An 18,455-nucleotide genomic window follows, 5' to 3' on the forward strand; every position below is an offset into this window, starting at 1 on the left:
TCTATACTAGAATCTAGACCAATAGAACACAGATAATACTTTGATGTAGACACAGATTTTTTTTTTTTTTAATTCAATAATTTTTATTGAAATTTTAAGGTATATAACAAAGGTCCCCAAGCAAACGGAGGACATTATAGACACAGACAGTAGGTTCCTTGAATCATACAACAATGACATGAGAAATTTAAATATCAAGGTGTAGCAAGGATAACAACAATGGTTCAAATCAGGAAGCATATACCAGTATAGCAGGGGTATTGTGTACGAATATAGCAATTTAAGACATTCCAATGCAGGATATAATAAATACTAGTGCCTAAAGGCGCCATTCAGGCACTATACAAATTAAAAATGTCACACTGCATAATGGCAGAATTCGAACATTGCATATGTATAAGATTGCCAAGACACCTTTATCCCTGTCAAGGGTAGGATATTATGTCGGAGGGAATTGTACAGTTCAGTATCATATGTCTGGTCTATTCGGAAAAACAGAAAATATAAATTAACAAACCCCCCCAAACGACCCAAAACAAACCTCCCTTATAACCCCCCACCCTGTACTACCCACCCCCAACCTAGGTGTACTTGGATCCCTAAACCATACCCCCTCCCCAGCTAACTATATTAACTACACTAACTAGCTAAACCCTCCCACACCCACCCACCCCCTCCCTTCCCTACACACCCCTAATTACAGGGTAGTGAGCGGATATTTAACCAGGGCACAAGAGCAAAGTATTATAACTAGTACAAGGCTAGCCTTCCCAAATATAAGTGGCCCCTTTTAAGCATTAGTTAAACAACAGGATATGGCGACTGGTTATGAAGACACAGCCTATATAATACATTAAAGAAATATTCTACAGGATCATGTAAATATAACCCACCGGCATCACTTGCATCGGATATGATATAAGAAGAATTGTGACGGATAGCACAGAAGGCTTATATAATATTAAACCATAAGAAGGGTCAGCAGATAAGACCTAATATGAATGAATATGAACGGAATCTATACTACAATTTATAGGGATTCACTAGTCTGGCCAGTTTTTAGTTCCCCCTACTACCTAATTTAACTGACCCTCTACGCTCCCCCCCCCCCCCCCCCCATGGTCAGGATTTTAATACCCGTATATGTCAGGGGCAATGAGCTCAGACCTTAAGTGTCAGCGGATCAAAATCTATCTCCCCCACCATGTTAAATAACAGTGCGCTCATTCTGCATAATATGTAGTGCAGGATTGTATAGTATACATTTAAAAAAAAAAAAAAAAGCTACGGCAAGAGTAGAAACAGGATCTATACTTATAACGGCATCAATCTGGCCAGTCTACAAGTCCATACAGTAAAGGAGAATTGGCATTAAGGAGTTTGTCTCCAACATCTCGGGGGTATTCCGGCCGGCGTTCAGAAAACATAAACATGACATCCCAGAGATCTAAAGTGTCCATGGCGAGTTTTACTGCAGATATAGCAACAGAGGTATATATATCTGGAGCTGGAATAGGTGCAGCAGAGTTCACATATGGAATGAGTAAAGGCAGGCCACCCTCCACGACCTCTGCATCCTCCCTCTCAGTGACAGGGGTACAAGCGGGAGACGGACCTCCAAAACATACAGCATCAAACTTGCTTAAAAGCCTGGTAGTGGAAGCATGAATCGCCAGTAGTATTTTTTGAATGGAAAGATCCATGTTCTTGTACAGCACTCTGAAGGTAGGAATATGATTGTCTCTAATATGTTGAACCCTCAGCTGTAAAATGGCCACACAAATACAGAAGGGCGATGGCTAGCACGTCTCCAAGTATATCTACAGAGTCCACAGCTTAAAGAAAGTCCAATAGGATAGTATCCAGAGGGGTCGAGGAGAATAACTAAGTATTCATATAAGGTATTTGGTGTCAGTATTCCCTACTGATGCACTCCAAATTACGTCACAAGCAGAATCCAGCAGGTGGCAGAGAGCTATAGCAGGAGTCTATTCTTCACCAAAGTTCAAACCCACCTTGCAGGCTCCAAAGAAATCAGGGGTTCTTATTGAGAATACACAGGAGATTCAGGATGCCACAGCAGGGCAGTACTCAGCCAGTAATTCCAGTTGGTCCCAGGAGGAGTTCAGCAGACAGTCACAACCCCAAGCGCCTCAACCCAGGGGGACGCGCGGGCAAGATGGCGCCGGCACTCCCCGCGCGGACAGCGGCAGCGTGTCTCCAGCGAGACCGCTTCCCGCCCACACCGCTCAACTTCACAGAGGGCAACCAGCGCCTGTCACCCGGCCCGCTGCAGCACCCGGGAGAGAGGCGCAGAGGCAGACTCACAGCAGGATCTCAGCAGCACAGTAGGAGTTCGGCGGTGGCCACGGCTCAGCGCAGCTGCAGGCCTCAGCTACTGATCCACACTCTCCGGCAGACAAGCGATTCAGGGGACACTCCAGCAGAGAAGCAGGGTGGTGAGTGGGATATTCCACACCCGTTGTGGAAGTCAGGGTCTCCAGCGGCAGCAGAACAGGATGGATATTAAGGATAAATGCAGGGAGCACACAAGTTCTGCTGCCTACTCCGTTCCCGGCCAAGCCACGCCCCCCTAGACACAGATTTAAATGCTGTGACATTAAATTTTCTTTTTTCATTTCTTAAGGCGCAAACTAAAGTAAGAAAGAAGGTTATGGGAGTCCTGGACATATATGGTTTTGAAATATTTGAGGTAAGCACCTTTTCTGTTTGGTTTGGGCAATAGCCTACAAGTAATCTCAGAGCAAGTGCATTTTCCACCACATATTCTATGTTTTAAAAAAATAAGTAAAAAAAAGATACCATATCCTTGCCTATGTTTTAGTAACTGTATTTCTATAGTTTCTGAATTTAAGGATTAAACATCTGCCCCTGCTTTAAAAGCTATTAAGCATTTTGCCAGTGTTTACTCAATAAAATTGGGCCAGATGGAGCAATATTTAACAAATGACATGATGAACTGCATGGCTATCAGTGCAGCATTCGTGCCACACTGCTGTAGCGTGCAATTGGGTTAGAGTGAAGTCGTGAAATAGTCTACACATTTGGAGGATAGTCTACACATTTGGAGGAGCAAAGCCATGAAATAGTGTTCACATTTGAAGGAACACAGCCATGCAATAGTGTTAACTTTGGGAGCAGCGAAATGGCACTTAATTACATTTAAATTAATTATTACCAAACAGGAGATTATAGACTGAAACACAGATGGGGAGCACAGGCTTGTGCAGATGTTACGACAAACATGGGAGAGGAGTGAGGACACTGCTAATCTTCAAGGGGCCCAGGATTCTTTGCAGTAACTTTGTTCACCTAATGTATTCCACCTTTAGAGTATTCCACTCGCCGTAGCATGCAGTGCAGTAGGGGGAGAATGGAGGGGAAGTTTAGAAGGGTCGGGACAGCAGATCTACACACAAGTAGTACAGCCTGTGTAAATGGCCACTCAGGTAAATGGCCTTCCTAAGGCTAGCTCTCTGCTTAGTCTAAAAATATGTAAGGGAGACCATCCCTGGCACCGTGTATAGTGTGCCTTGGCACCCAGCTTTGAACTTTAATACAGTACACAAGATGCACTGGCCTAGTCTCCTGAAGATCTCTGGGGGTCCACAGAATGTACAATAGGCAACCCTCCTGGATCCTGTCTTTTTTTTAAGTGAATTGGACAGGACTGTGGTGACATTTACTGAACTATCTTTGCTATTACAAATAATTTAGTTATGGAACAGTGTTGTGTGTTTTTTTTACTGGTAAACAATATGTACACTTATGGAATGAGTGCTGCCCTTTTCTTCAATGGAATACAATGGTTGGTATATATAATTGATAGGGGCTCACAAAGGGTATAATCCCTGGTTATAATCCCTTTCAATTCTTTAGAATATCATTGTAATGTATAAACCAGAAGGGTGCTCTTCAATAGAAAGTTGCCTGACGCAGCCTTCATTTTTAAGATGAACAGAACAAAATCGCTAAAGTTGGAACAGGTGGTGTCAAATAGAGGAAACTCCCCATGTGTCCATAGTAAAAGGCAAAACACTTGCCTTGGTTACGTATATTACATCAACATTTTGGTCATAACAGACCTTTATCTGCTTTTGGGATCTGGTACCTTATGAGTTTTATTTGGATTTCCTTATAAAGATCTGCTATGACTGGAACAACAATGTCATATATTTAAGCCTTTGAAGAGTAAACTGTTAACTTTTGAGTTTTACTATAGAAGTCTGTGAGTGCGCTCTATATTAAAATATCTGCAGTATTCTGGACCCATTGTGGTTGCAGATTGCAGAGCACCTCAGTTGCTGGGCTGATACAGATGTGAGTGCAGTACTATAAAAAATGCAAAATCATGCACTTGAGTCTCAAAAATCCAAAGACTAAATGTAGTATAAATGGCACTATAATGGAAACTACTGAGGAAGAGAGGGCACTAGGTGTCACTATTTCAGGGGACTTAAAGGCAGGTAGGCAATGTAACAAAGCAATGAAGAAGGCAAGTCTGATGCTTGATTGCATAGGGAGAGGTTGGTTGCATCAGCAGTAGAAAGAAAGAAGTAATAATGCCACTGTATAGGTCACTGGTACGACCTTATTGAGGGGTCATTTATTAAGCTCGGTGAAGTGATAAAGTGTCTGTTTTTTATCACCGGCCAATCAGCTCCTACCTGTCATTTTTCAAACCAAGCCTGTAACTTCACAGTTTGGAGCTGATTGGCCGGTGATAAAAACCAGACACATTATCACTTCACTGAGCTTAATAAATCTGCCCCCTAGAGTGATGTGTTCAGTTCTGGAGGCCATATCTTCAGATGGATATAAATACATTAGAGACTGTTCAAAGTCAGGCAACTGAAATGGTGCATGGCCTACATTAGAAAACGTACCAGGAAAGACTAAAATATCTTAATATGTATACTTTGGAGCAGAGAAGGGAAAGGGGGGGACATGATAGAAACTTTCAAATATATCAAGGGCTTTAACAATGTACAGGTGGGAGACATTCTTCACAGGAAGAACAAGCAGCAGAACAAGCAATGAACTGAAACTAGAGGAAGGAAGATTTAGGGGAAATTTGAGGAAGAATTACTTCCCAGAAAGGGTATTAGATAAGTGGAATAGCCTCCCATCAGAGGTGGTAGAGGCAAATACAGTAGTACAATTTAAACAGGCTTGGGATAGGCATATTGCTATCCTTACAAAAAATAAGGATCAAATATGGTTTGAGGTAACATGTTTAAAAAAGGGGCAGACTAGATGGGCTAAGTGTTTATCTGCCATCAAATTCTATATGAATTTGTGAACGTTTTTATTTTATTTGCAATATCTTGTTTCAAGAGTTACTTGCTGGAAAGGATCGCCACAACCATTTCAGTGACTTCTCTTTATTCTTCTGTTCCCATGCAGCTGGGCAATCTCTAGCCCTTCATTAAAATTAATCCCTCATGTTGGTATTCATCCGTTGTGGCAGTGGATTTACATATTGAGATGTGGTGAATAAATAGCATGGTGTGCTCCATTTGTTTTTTATTTTTATGCTTTGACGTTCTTGGCCCCTTAGTAACGCTATTTCTATGCATAATCATCTGCCAATAAAGACTTTATAACGAATGTAAAAATATATTTTGCAGTAATGTTCAGTCTCGGTCTGCAATTTTAAAATTTATTCTGATTATTACAATTTTATATCCTTCAAACAATCCATTAGACAGTGTGACTGAGGTCTGGCTGGAGTCCTGCTAGAACTAGCTGCGTGTGCATACTTGATGAAATGAATGTGTGTAGGGTGAAGTGGAGGCAGCCGGCTTATGTCAGCAGAAAACATTCTTTAGCTGTGCTGAGCAAGGGAGATAACAGCAGATTGTTTGATGTAATACGAAGTCACAGCTTCGGTTCACACATTATTCAACTGGGAATAAAACAAACTATAGACAGATGAGTATCTCTCTTTCTTTTTGAGACATTGACACCTATTGGTGGTTTATTATAGTGGTTTTACCTGTTCAGTTCAACATTTACTGTACTTCAACAAATATATTTTACATTTGAGAAATACTATATTTTTAGCTCCATACATGGACATCAAGCCTTTGTTTATGTTGGCTATGTGTACCAATCACAGCAAATGATGTTGCATTGTTGTGCACCTTGGCAAGTCATTCTCAGTGTAATACTGCTTTCATATAGCAAAATGCAGGGTCTCACCGGGACTTTGAAACGGTTCAGTCCCGGCATCACCCTGCATTTTGGGACATCCCCTCTGCGAACAGACATTACTGCCAGTTGGCTGACATCATCCAGGGACATGGCGGGGAGTCGGCGCATCATCGGGGGCAGGAGAGGAGGCAGCACAGAGCTGGCGATGCTCCAAGTGCTGCCTCCTCCATAGTGTGAGCGGGAAACGGGTCGCTCGACCCATTTAACCCGTTCACACTACACAGCAACGAATCAGTAAGAGCTCTGCTTTTTTACTGGTTCTTATTGACGTGCGAAACCAGGTAACCCCATTCACATCACACTAATTACCGGGTTGAACTGGCAATTAGTTGAGGGGTTTTGGTTAAAATTTCACTCAATAATTGAACACCCAAGCCAAAATATATTACAAATATTTTATTACAAATATATTTATAGATCTGCCTTGCTGCATCGTCCAGTTGCTTTTGTACTTTATTTATGTACTTTATTTACTTTTACAATTCTCTGTACTTAGTCAGGCCCAGCAGGGCCGTCTTTCCCATTGGGCTTAATGGGCAGTTGCCCAGGGGCCCAAGGATTGTAGCGGCCCACCCCAATGGGGAAGACGACCCTGCCCTGGGAAACGGCGGTGGGGATCCGGACAGCAGGGGGGCTGGGAACTTGATGTAGCGATTTGGGCGGCGTGTGACAGGGATCTGGGCGGCGGCCGTCAGAGGTGTCCATCCAGGCTGCGGCGACTCAGACCTTGATGTTACGCTATTTGACGAGCGGGAAGCTCTGCTGATTTTGAAAAGACTGGCCGGACGCTCAGCCTATCAGTGTCCGGCCAGTCTTTTCAAAATCTGCAGCACTTCCCACCCAGCGGCAAATAGCGATACATCAAGGTCTCTGAGTCGCGCTTCCTGGACTGACCCCAGGCAGCGGCGACCCGCCGCTGCTCGGATCGCTACATCAAGCTCCCAGCCCCCCACTGCTGCTGCACATAGGTGGGGGGAGGGGGGTTGTGAGGAGGGGGGTTCTCAAATTATTTTGCCCAGGGGCCCACTGTATTGTTAAGATGGCCCTGGGGCCCAGGGGCAGGCATCCTGTGGTACTCTCTAGCTACTGTGGAACTACACATCCCAGATTTCCTTGCCACAGTTTTAGCATGCCTTAATATCAACCTGCTGGACATGCTGGGATATGTAGTTCCACAGCAGCTGGTGTATTACAGGTCACCTACCCCTGGTCTTTTACCATGATGTGAATACTGTCCACACTTCATTACCGCAGAGACAGCTGCACCATTCAGGCAGTTGTTAAGCTAAAATGGTACTGGTAACCGGTATGAAGGTTACATCCATCAGAACCCTATATTGGAGTAACAAAAAGTCTGACTTCTGCCTATAATAACTTTTTTTTTTCAAAACCGAAATTTTAAAAACAAATAGTTTTGGGTCACCATTGGCTTACTCTAGTCAAAGTGATTGAATGCAAAAGTCTTCTAATTGAGAAGGCTGTCTTCCTTTACAAGACACTCACATAAGTTTTATTAATTTGACAAACAAATGATAATGTGTATATATATATCTGAAAAAGTCCAATTGTTTTTTTTCTTGAGGCTTGCATCCCTTTGTTGCTCTACAAACAAATGCTTCTAACATTAGACCCAGCAGCAGCACATCATGGAAACAAGCTGTGCATGGGCTGGGTAGGGCAGGGCCCTGGATATTTCACATATCTTTCTAATTTTCCCACAATGGCTCCGGGTTAGTCAGCAGTGCTTCAAGGATTATTTTTGAACATCAACAACCTTTTTCTGTTTCACTGTTGACTTCCTTTTTGGCTTATCTTTTAATTACAACATTCCAAATGTTATTTATAATGTTGACCATCTTCATATTACATTGCACGACACCAGATTTCTGAATCTGGCGACCATCTTTATCTGTGAGAAAAAAATTGAAGTATTTGAGTAGTCCATTGCATGTGCCGGACTTCATGTCCTGAAAGGTTCTCCTCTCCCAATTTTCTAGTATACATGTACATCCATTGGATTGATTGCTAGAAGGCATTTGCATATAGATCTCATAAGAAGATCTACCTTTTGATATTGGTTGGCAAAATCTAAACAGCCTTTCCTGTGCACACTGACATACAATGTGATATGGGTGGTAGCACTCAGAGGAAACATTGTTAGGAATCTGCTAGTAACAAAATATCATCTATTATACATCTATAAAACCAGCACAATAAAAAAAACAGGCTCCTTCCCATCTTTATAATGGGTGCAGTATGCACATGGGCCTCTGAGCCCCAGGGAGGCCCATACCTTGCACACTGCACCCATTTACTGTAGGTAATACTTCATGTGTAGTATAGGGGTAGTAGTATATATAATTCACTCGGAAAAGCACAATAACTCTCTAATGGACAAAACCATATACACTGCAGGTGGGGCTGATGTAACATGTGCAGAGAGAGTTAGATTTGGGTGGGGGTGTTCTTAAAACTGATATCTATATTGCAGTGTAAAAATAAAGCAGCCAGTATTTACACTGCACCAAAACAATAAAACGCCCAAATCTAACTCTCTCTGCACATTATATATCAGCCCGACCTGCAGTGCACATGGTTTTGTCCATTAGAGAGTGATTGTGCCTTTCCGAGTGAATCAGAATAGCCCCATAGTCAGAGTGCTTTAGTGCTCAGACTCCACAGCGGAGGTTCGCTCGTGCGCAGTAGGGTCTGAGCACTTGAATGCTCAGACGCTACTGCTTCTGGCACCACTCCCGGCAGAGCTAAGGGCCCGGCCAGAGAACGCTGCACATGGGCCGCCTCCTCTCTAAAGACGACTCTGCCCCTTCCCTTGTTGGATTAGGGAGGTCCTGTTTATTGACTGCTTATAGTGATGGACTGATATTGAAGAGATTGATCTTATAAATGAAATGTATGAGGATTTCTTTACTCCCTTAACATGTACCATTCTCCCATTACATATGGAAGAAACAGGCATATAAAGGAATGCTCAACACACCAAAGATTAACAGAATTCATCCGACCTTACACAGGATAAAGTGGATACATGCACATAAAAATACCTTTATAGGCACAAGAGGGTAACTTTACTGAAGTTTCGAAAAATTAAAAGAGGTGATGTAGATTATAGCAGCCAATCAGATTTTGTCTATAATTTTCTTGGATGCAATAGATAAATGATAAACCAAATCTGTGTGGTTGCTATGGACAATATCACCTCTTTTCACATTTTTGAAGCTTTAGTAATTTTACCCCATGTTCTAGAGACACTCTGAGACAAATGTGATGAAACATATAAAGGTTTCTTTGTTCCCCTCATATAGGGCCAGGTGTACTCGGCTTTAAAAGTGATAAAATGGATAGTGATAAACCACCAACCAATCATCCCTAACTGTCATTTCACAGGCTGAGTTTGAAAATGACAGGTAGGAGCTAATTGGGTCGTGGTTTATCACTCACTAATTATCACTTTTCAAGACAATACATCTGAGTACATGTAAAATGTGCAGAGAGAATTAGATTTGGGTGAGTTATTTTGTTTCTGTGCAGGGTAAATACTGGCTGCTTTATTTTTACACTGCAATATAGATCTCACTTTGAAGTAAAACCCCACCAAATCTAATTCTCTCTGCACAAGTTACATCTGCCCCACCTGCAGTGCACATGATTTTGTCCATCGAAGAAGGATTTTGTCACAAGAAGTGAACTAGAATAAGGCCCAATGTTCCTTTGCATTTGGAAAAAATATTATGAATTTCACATAAGAAAAATATATAACCCTTTAATGACAAAAAAACAATAACATCCAAAGAGTTAAAAAAAAAAACATAAAGAAGATTAAAACATCACTGGACAAACACAGGATTTGTTAAAAACCTGAAGTAGTGATTACAGTCTGGCTCTCCAGTTACAATTCTAGAATGTTCCTCTGTAATTAATAGGTCTTTGTTGGCTATTCTCCAAACAATACATGTTCTCTGTAAGTAACTCCACTTGGTCAACATGTTTCATGGGATCTGCTATTCTTCAAGGCAATGACATCATATCCTCAAATCATTTTTGCTTCCAAAACCAAGATCTCCCATATTCAGTACATCAACTATCAGCCATTGTCACAATGGGGGAAATTCACTAAGATGTGAGTTGTATTTAACATGGGATGTTGCTATGGGCAACCAATCAGAAACTACTTCTCCATTTTTTTTAGCACCTTCTAGAAGATAATATATAGTATCTGATTGGTTGCCCATAGCAACATGCCATGTGAAATACAACTCATATCTTAGTAAATTTCCCCCAATGTGTTTTGTCTATTACATATCCCCTTGAAGAAGTCTGATGCAGTAGACGAAACGCATATTAAAAAAGGAACTAGTTCATACCTACTATTGTAAAGCGCAACGGAATCTGCTGCGCTATATAAGAAACTGCAAATAAATAAATAAATACCTGTACATTGTGTGTTTGCTACTTACCGCGTCTGTCCTTTTTAAAAATATGTGGTTTCCTTTTCTTTGTGCATGAAAAATACTGTTTTGAGTATAAGGGGGAGATTCTCTAAAGCAGAAATGCGGTAAAAACCCAGTTATCTGGGTTTTTACCGCATTTCTGTATGCTCTATGGCCCCTCCACAGTGGTAGCGCTGGAATTTAGTTTCCACCTGCCACTGCAGGATACCACCCTGCTCATAGAAACACGAGAGCAGGTGCATCATACAGCCATTACAATTTTAATACATTGCATAATTATATACCATATATAAGGTTTTTGGCATAAAATTGGCCAATATTATGAGCCTACCCACCAGTCATCAAGGTAACCTCATCAGGTAGGTCCCTAACATTATAGGGGTCCACCCCTGGGAAAAAGGGCAAGACCCTGATTGTCAATAGATATACCAGTAGGTGGAGTTTGTCATGCCACCGCAGAGGTGCGCAATGCAGTCTCTCCTATCATCTAGAATCTCCCTGAAAATTGTTTCCAAAAGTATGAAAGTGTTATATATATGACACCACACCACATCAACACGATTAATTATTATGCCACCTTTTCCCTACTCTAAATAAGTTCATTGATACTTGCCTATTATTTCAAAACATGAAATAGTGTCCGAAGTCTGTTAAATTTAAAAAATGTAAAAATTGTTGAGTATCTCTACTTACGCAACTTTTGTTATCTGATAAAATACTTCTGTTGCATACCATAAACTTACAACAGTGTGGTTTGTGTTCCTAAGTTTGAATTGTATGTTAGAGAGCATGGTTTGTATAATTAATCGGTACTTGTGTATTATCACGGCGCCCGTGAAATCGGCCGCAAATCACATGCAAAAATTGGATGCGATTTAGCGGCCGATTATTGGCCTTTTTTTTGCAATTTCCTGCCGATTTGCATGCTATTCCAGTGGATGATAGGGCATGAAATACCGCCTGTCAGGACATGTCGACTCAAAAAACAGTGAAAACCTCCATGTCGACCTTTTGACTGTTGACCTAGACATTGTCGAACTAATGACCTGTCAAACTAACGACCTGTCGAACTAATGACCTTTCGCCTTAGAACCATGTCGACCCTTTCCCATGTCGACCTAATGCTGTCATTTGACCAAATGACAGCATCCCCTGTAAAATGTCAGTCATTTCTGTGGTTTCTCCTTCATTTTTACTACCTAGACTACAGTAAGTATTACTTCCCTTTATGGAGTGTTTCTTGTCATGCTTTTTGTAAACTCTTTATATACCAGGTATACAACATGTACTTGCTGTATTTGTACAACTCTGTTTGATGAGGTATCTGTGCTAGATGTTTCCCGGCTGCTTGCCTTTCTATACATGGTATTGTTTTGCAGTGTCTTAATGTATAGTTAGAACATACAGTGTGTTATGTTCCATTTTGGACCTGGAATTTTAATATTTTTAGCCTTAGTACAAAGGCTTAAACTAACTATCCATCTATGCAAAATTACCAGAGCATTGTGTTGAATGGAAACATATCCATAAGACAGACATGTTTGTTTGCCTTTGTGATTGTTTTTGTATAAGCCAGATGGTCAGTCAAGATATGGAATTGGTGTCCTATGACTATGAGCTGTGATCTTTATTATGGAGTAACTTTTAAAATAACTAATATAGGTATGACATTAACAGACACATGCATACATTATGGAAGTTCAGCAAGGCCACATAGTGGTTGTGAATGGTGCCGTATCAGATATGATACCGGTACTAAGTGGAGTGCCCCAGGGTTCGGTTTTGGGGCCCATTTTGTTTAACATTTTTATTAACGATATTGGGATAGGGTTACTCAGCAATGTATCCATCTTTGCGGACGATACAAAACTTAGCAAAGTCATCAAATCACCAGAAGATGTCACCATGCTTCAAAATGATCTTGCAATTCTAGATGAGTGGGCAAAAAAATGGAAGATGAGGTTCAATGTAGATAAATGTAAGGTTATGCACCTTGGGAGACACAACCAGTGTGCAAGTTACAACCTTAGTGGAGAGGAACTGGGTAATTCCATACTTGAAAAGGATCTAGGAGTCCAAATAGACAGCAATCTAGGATGTAGTGCCCATTGTAATGTAGCTACAAAAAAGGCCAACAAAATTCTGGCATGTATTAAGAGGGGAATGGAAACTAGGGACTCAAGGGTAATTATGCCACTATATAAAGCATTGGTGAGACCTCACCTAGAGTACGGAGTACAGTTCTGGGCCCCACACTATAAAAAGGACATCATAGAATTAGAAAAAGTCCAAAGGCGAGCAACAAAGCTTATTAGGGGAATGGAGAATTTAAGCTACGGGGAGAGATTAAGCAATTTGGGACTATTTACATTAGAAAAGAGACGTTTAAGGGGGGACATGCTCAACATGTACAAGTATATCAAGGGCCAATATAAGGAACTGTCACACACCCTATTTTCTACTAGAAAGGAATCTAGGACGCGAGGGCATGAGTATAGATTAGAAGAAAAAAGATTTCATTCAGCTAGTAGAAAGAATTTCTTTACGGTCAGAACAGTCAAACTCTGGAACTCTCTTCCCAGAGAGGTGGTAACGGCTGGCTCATTAAATGCGTTCAAGGCAAAGTTGGACAAACATTTACTGGAGAAAAACATCCATGGGTACAAATAAGAAATATAATTTGTCTGTAAAATACCAGAACCAACCAAATCAGCAATGGATATCTATACCAGGTTGAACTAGATGGACGCAAGTCTTTTTTCAGCCTTACCTACTATGTAACTATGTAATAGTGTCATTCACAGCAATGAAAGATCCACAAGAAAAGCTTTTTTTCAGACTCGTTTCAGCCCTACTGTAAGGTGTGTTAGGTGGGGGGGGGGGGGGAATCCAGTCATGGAGAGAGATAAAGAACGTTGTCTGACAACGTGCCCTCTATCATCGGCCAGCAGTCTCGCTGTATACTATAAATATAAGAGGGCAGCTGGGCTGTACTGCATTATGTCTACGCTCTGCTCCATTTAATAATAATGAAAAAAAAAAGTCTCGTCTGCGGCTGCCTTGGCCTGCCAGTCCAGATGATTTTGTGGGCCTTCTATGGCTCGCAGGCTGGACATTGCCCAATCCGCTCTAGAACAAAACAAATACAAAATAATTTGGATGAAAAAAATATATTTTTATCCCAAGAGGAATAGAGAACTGGATTATATATTGGCATAATCTGGATAATATACAAGAAGTATTCTCAAATGGATCTATTGATGCATGTGAAGAAGTGATAAACCATGTGAGTGAGATAGCAGTGACATACTGTATACCAATCACTGTAATGCCTATTACATATTATGCCACATCATTGCTACGGGTTTCATGCTCAGTGCCAGGGGTTTCATGCTCGATGGCAGGGGTTGCATGGTCTTTGCCAGCAGAGGCAGGGGGGCAATTTAGGGCTCCGCAGGCAGCCACTGCCAGTCTGCCAAACAGCGGCAGCCACAGGGGAGCTGAAGCCTTGAGCACAGCACTTAGTGATACTGGGGAAGCCGTTGTAGGCAGTGGAGGCACACTAGAACTGGCCTGTTACCAGCCAATATCTATAGTATATACTGTTTTAGTATGATACATTTAAAGTATATCTCACTCGATTAGCATAAATTACAAATAATAATGTAGATTGATGCGCTGGTACTATATAGTGTGCCACGTTTAATTGATCCAGGGCCGGCGCCACCACAAGCCATCTTTAGGCATTTGCCTGGGGGCGGCACCCTCATTTCCCCCAAGCGGTGGCCACATCTCCCACGGACTCAGCGGCGGCCGCATCACTTCTCCACCCCGAACTCAGTGGCCGCATCACTTCACTGCCCCCCCACCAGCCCTGGACTGATCATATATGGATATACTGTAAGTTTTCTTAAATAAGAATCTTCAGAATTATCGAGAATATCATAGATGATGGGGATTCAAATCCTACACATTTGATCTCCATAAAAATGTGTCTTTCAGTCCTATGGTGTCATTACAGATCCTATGGCCTGTGATCTTTAGCTACTGTATATTCATAAACAGTAGACCAAGCACTATAGAGATTATTATCTTTTTGGGATAAAAGTGGGCATGATGATTCAAAGAGTGAGGAAGAGTTGATTACAATAATGGCCCATATACACTGGTTGATGCCCACTGCTGCCAATATCAGCAGCAGTGGGGATCTGCCAAAATGTTCAAGTACACACACACTTCCCAATGCCAGCGAACGACGGCAGCATGGCCCTCCTTAACAGTCCGTTCGCATTACATTGGGTGCTGATTACACACTGGATGATAAAATGATTCGGGCTTGAACAAGCCTGTAAAGGGTGCGAGATGCTGTTGTGGTGTTAAAATACCATGGCAACGGCACATTGCACCCTTTGTAGTTGGATTGGAAAGATGATAGTTAATAATATAGCAAATGCAATCTGGTTACTAAAAAATACAAAATAAAGGTTTTGGAGCAGTTTTTTTTATGATGTACCACTTTGCTGAAGATATGAATTGCTGTCTATTTTTCTATTCTGTTTAAACAAGGAAGTGCACTCAAGTTCACTTCCTGTCTGAGCACTATGAGGTGGTTGTCTGACAAAACCCTTCAGATTACTCAGCTATCCAGGGAGACTGCGCTTTCATATATACAGTATGAGCCATGCTCACCATCAGCCTGAGAGCTGCTACTGTCAGATCGACAACAACCTGCTGGTGTACTAAGACTAATTTGGTGGTGCATTGCCTTATATGCCACCTAGCCTAACTAATTGTACCAGTTGAGAACCACTATTCTTAAACTTTGGAAGACTTTCTGAACATTCCTATTTCTCAACACTGCTGCATGTTGGGCAGCACCAGTGGTGTAGCTAGGTGCCACAATGCCCGGAGCAAGTGCATGTTTCCTTCCCCCCCCCCCCCCCCCAATTTGTAGTAGGTAGGTCTCTTGTGCGGCAAAAGGGGGTGCGGCATAACATTATACCGCACACCGTAATGCCCATTGCACATTTTTGAAAACTTCGGAATACCCATTAGACATAAAGCCACTTGACCTAATGGCAATTACACATAAGGCCACACATGATGCCATTTACATACTATATAGCAAACCGTGATGCCCATTACATTCTATATAACAAACTGTAATGTCCATTACACATTTGACACAAGTGCGACTTACCTACATGCTCATTGCTAGAGGCTTCATGCTCGATGCCGAGGGGCTACCTGCTCGATGCCACGGGGCTTCATGCTCGATGCCACAGGGCTTCATGCTCAATGCCACGGGGCTGTGAGACAGTAATGCCAAGGGGGACTGAAATTGCTCAGTGCCAAGGGGGACTGAAATTGCTTGTTGCCAAGGGGGACTGAAATTGCTTGTTGCCAAGGGGGACTAACATTGCTTGTTGCCAAGGGGGACTGAAATTGCTCATTGCCAAGGGGGACTGAAATTGCTTGTTGCCAAGGGGAGAGTAAAATCCTCCTTCAGCCCGCTCCAACAGCCGGGCAGAGAGAGTAGTGCATTGCCCGGTTGTCCACCGCTATTTTCAAGTCTCCTGTTGGAGAACTAGAAAATAGGTGCTTGCAGTCCAGCAGCCACCAATGCTGCTCCTGATTGGCTGCTGAACCGCAAGTGCCTATTGTCTCGCGGTCCAGCTGTAGACTTGAATTTGTGTCCTGACTTCTGCGCTGCACGGCCATGGCTCACACAGCTGATATTGTGAGCCATGGGCGGGTGGCACAAGAGCCAGGACAGCGGAGGCGTGGGAGCTGGGCGTGCGGGGGAGCTGGCAGGCGGGCATCAGAGTTTGCAGTGCATGGCTCCGGCGCCCTGTGATCTTTCTTGACCCAGGGCTCATGCTCTGCCCTCGCTACGCCCCTGGGCAGCATGGACGGTGTAATGGTTAGCTTTATTGTCTCACAGCACTGAGGTCATGGGTTTGATTACCACCATGGCCCTAACTGTTCGGAGTTTGTATATTCTCCCCGTGCTAGCGTGGGTTTCCTCCGGGTACTCTGGTTTCCTCCTACAATTCAAAAATATCCTGGTGGGTTAATTGGCTCCCAACAAAATTAACCTTAGAATGTCTGTTTGTGCATGTAGTACATGTGGTAGGGAATATAGATTGTAAGCTCCACTGGGGTAGGGACTGATGTGAATGTTATTCTCTGTAAAGCGCTGCAGAATATGTATGCGCTATATAAATAACTGATAATAAATGTACAAAATGCAATTAAATGGCTAATATAAAAGATAGATGCTATTAAACATTTAGAAATGAGCTAGATGAAGGCTGGAATAGTTTATTTAGGGAAAACTAAAAGGACATTTAGGAACATGGAAACATTGAAATTGATGGTAGAAAGAACCATCTATTCTGCCCCTTTAGAAAATAGAAGGATTTGGGTCCAAAAGATCAAAAGACCAACCTTAAAATGTAGTGAGACCCAGAATTTGTTTTAATAGTGAAATAAAGTAGAAATGCAATGGCAGTTGTACTATATTGCCATGGTTCTCTGTTGTTTAAAGGCCCTGGAATGACTCCGCATGTGTCTGTTCACAGGAAAACAGTTTTGAGCAGTTTATCATCAACTACTGTAATGAGAAGCTACAACAAATCTTCATTGAATTGACCCTGAAGGAGGAACAGGAGGAATACATCCGTGAGGTAAACTGGACCATTGTCCTCTTTTTGAAGACATTTATACCTTTATAAAATATGAGTATTAAAACAAAGTATAAAAACAGTTTTTTTTTGTTGCCGATAGCTGACAATCTATATAAATAGTTTTCCATTAGGAGACCAGTATGATACTATTGAAGCACTTTGCATTTTTGCATCCATTTGGATTATACCGGAGAGGTTTTTTTTTTTTTTTATTCTAGTAAGGCTGCGTCTACACATTGCTTTTTAGCAGGATGTAGTGAAACAGGATCCTGTTTAGCGAGATGCACTTTCTGGTGTCCACACATTGCATTTTAGCAGGATGCAGCAGGCTTGTGTATTTATCCTCTTGAGTAAGCATCCTGCTAAACAGCTCCTGTTTGACTGCATCCTGCTAAAACGTAATGTGTAGACGCAGCCCAACTCCTCTATATGAATAAATGTTATCATGGATGAAATAATTTGGGGTAGACTAGTTAAATTCTGCCAACACTGATTAAATAGATTATATTTTCACTTTAGATATTTTTGTTTTCCATTTTACCTACAGTATTCTTTTAGTTCTTTGTAATTATGTGTGGTTTGTGATGTACAACTATAGAAGCATGATATCCATTTGCTTATAGAAATTATATTTGCATCATTTTGTCATGCTGCTGCTTAAAAAGATAGCTAGAAAAGTGTATCTGATGGAGGATGGGTGTGTATGACTGTGGGCTGTTTCTGCTATTTGTTTAGCCCATGGTGAAACCCTCTGATAGTACAGTATGTTGTATCCAGTAACACAAAAACAATATATATGGTAAGGTTTTGAAGAACTTGCTTATAGATTCTGTAAGATGGTTTGAGGAGGTGTTTTAAAGTATAACACACTATAGATTTATTAAGCTCGGTGAAGTGATAATGTGGCTGGTACTTTATAACCATCCAATCAGCTTCTACCTGTCATTTTTCAAAGCAAGCTTGTAACTTCACAGTTAGGAGCTGATTGGCCGGTGATAAAGTACCAGCCACATTATCACTTCACCGAGCTTAATAAATCTGCCCCTATATGTCTAATCAT

At 41.7% G+C, this 18,455-nt stretch overlaps 1 protein-coding gene across 5 annotated transcripts in view; it reads left to right on the plus strand.

Moving 5' to 3' along the window:
• The window catches only part of MYO1B (myosin IB), a 299,289-nt gene that overhangs the window by 183,553 nt on the left and 97,281 nt on the right, over positions 1 to 18,455 (plus strand). For all 5 annotated transcript variants that reach the window (XM_083153484.1, XM_083153488.1, XM_083153487.1 and 2 more), the window contains exons 13-14: positions 2,648 to 2,713; positions 17,291 to 17,395. In XM_083153484.1, coding sequence (XP_083009610.1) covers positions 2,648 to 2,713; positions 17,291 to 17,395 — 171 coding nt within the window. The remainder of the gene's footprint in view (positions 1 to 2,647; positions 2,714 to 17,290; positions 17,396 to 18,455) is intronic.

Source organism: Crinia signifera, chromosome 7 (assembly GCF_055691185.1).
Source record: "Crinia signifera chromosome 7, ASM5569118v1, whole genome shotgun sequence".
Lineage (NCBI taxonomy): Eukaryota > Metazoa > Chordata > Amphibia > Anura > Myobatrachidae > Crinia > Crinia signifera.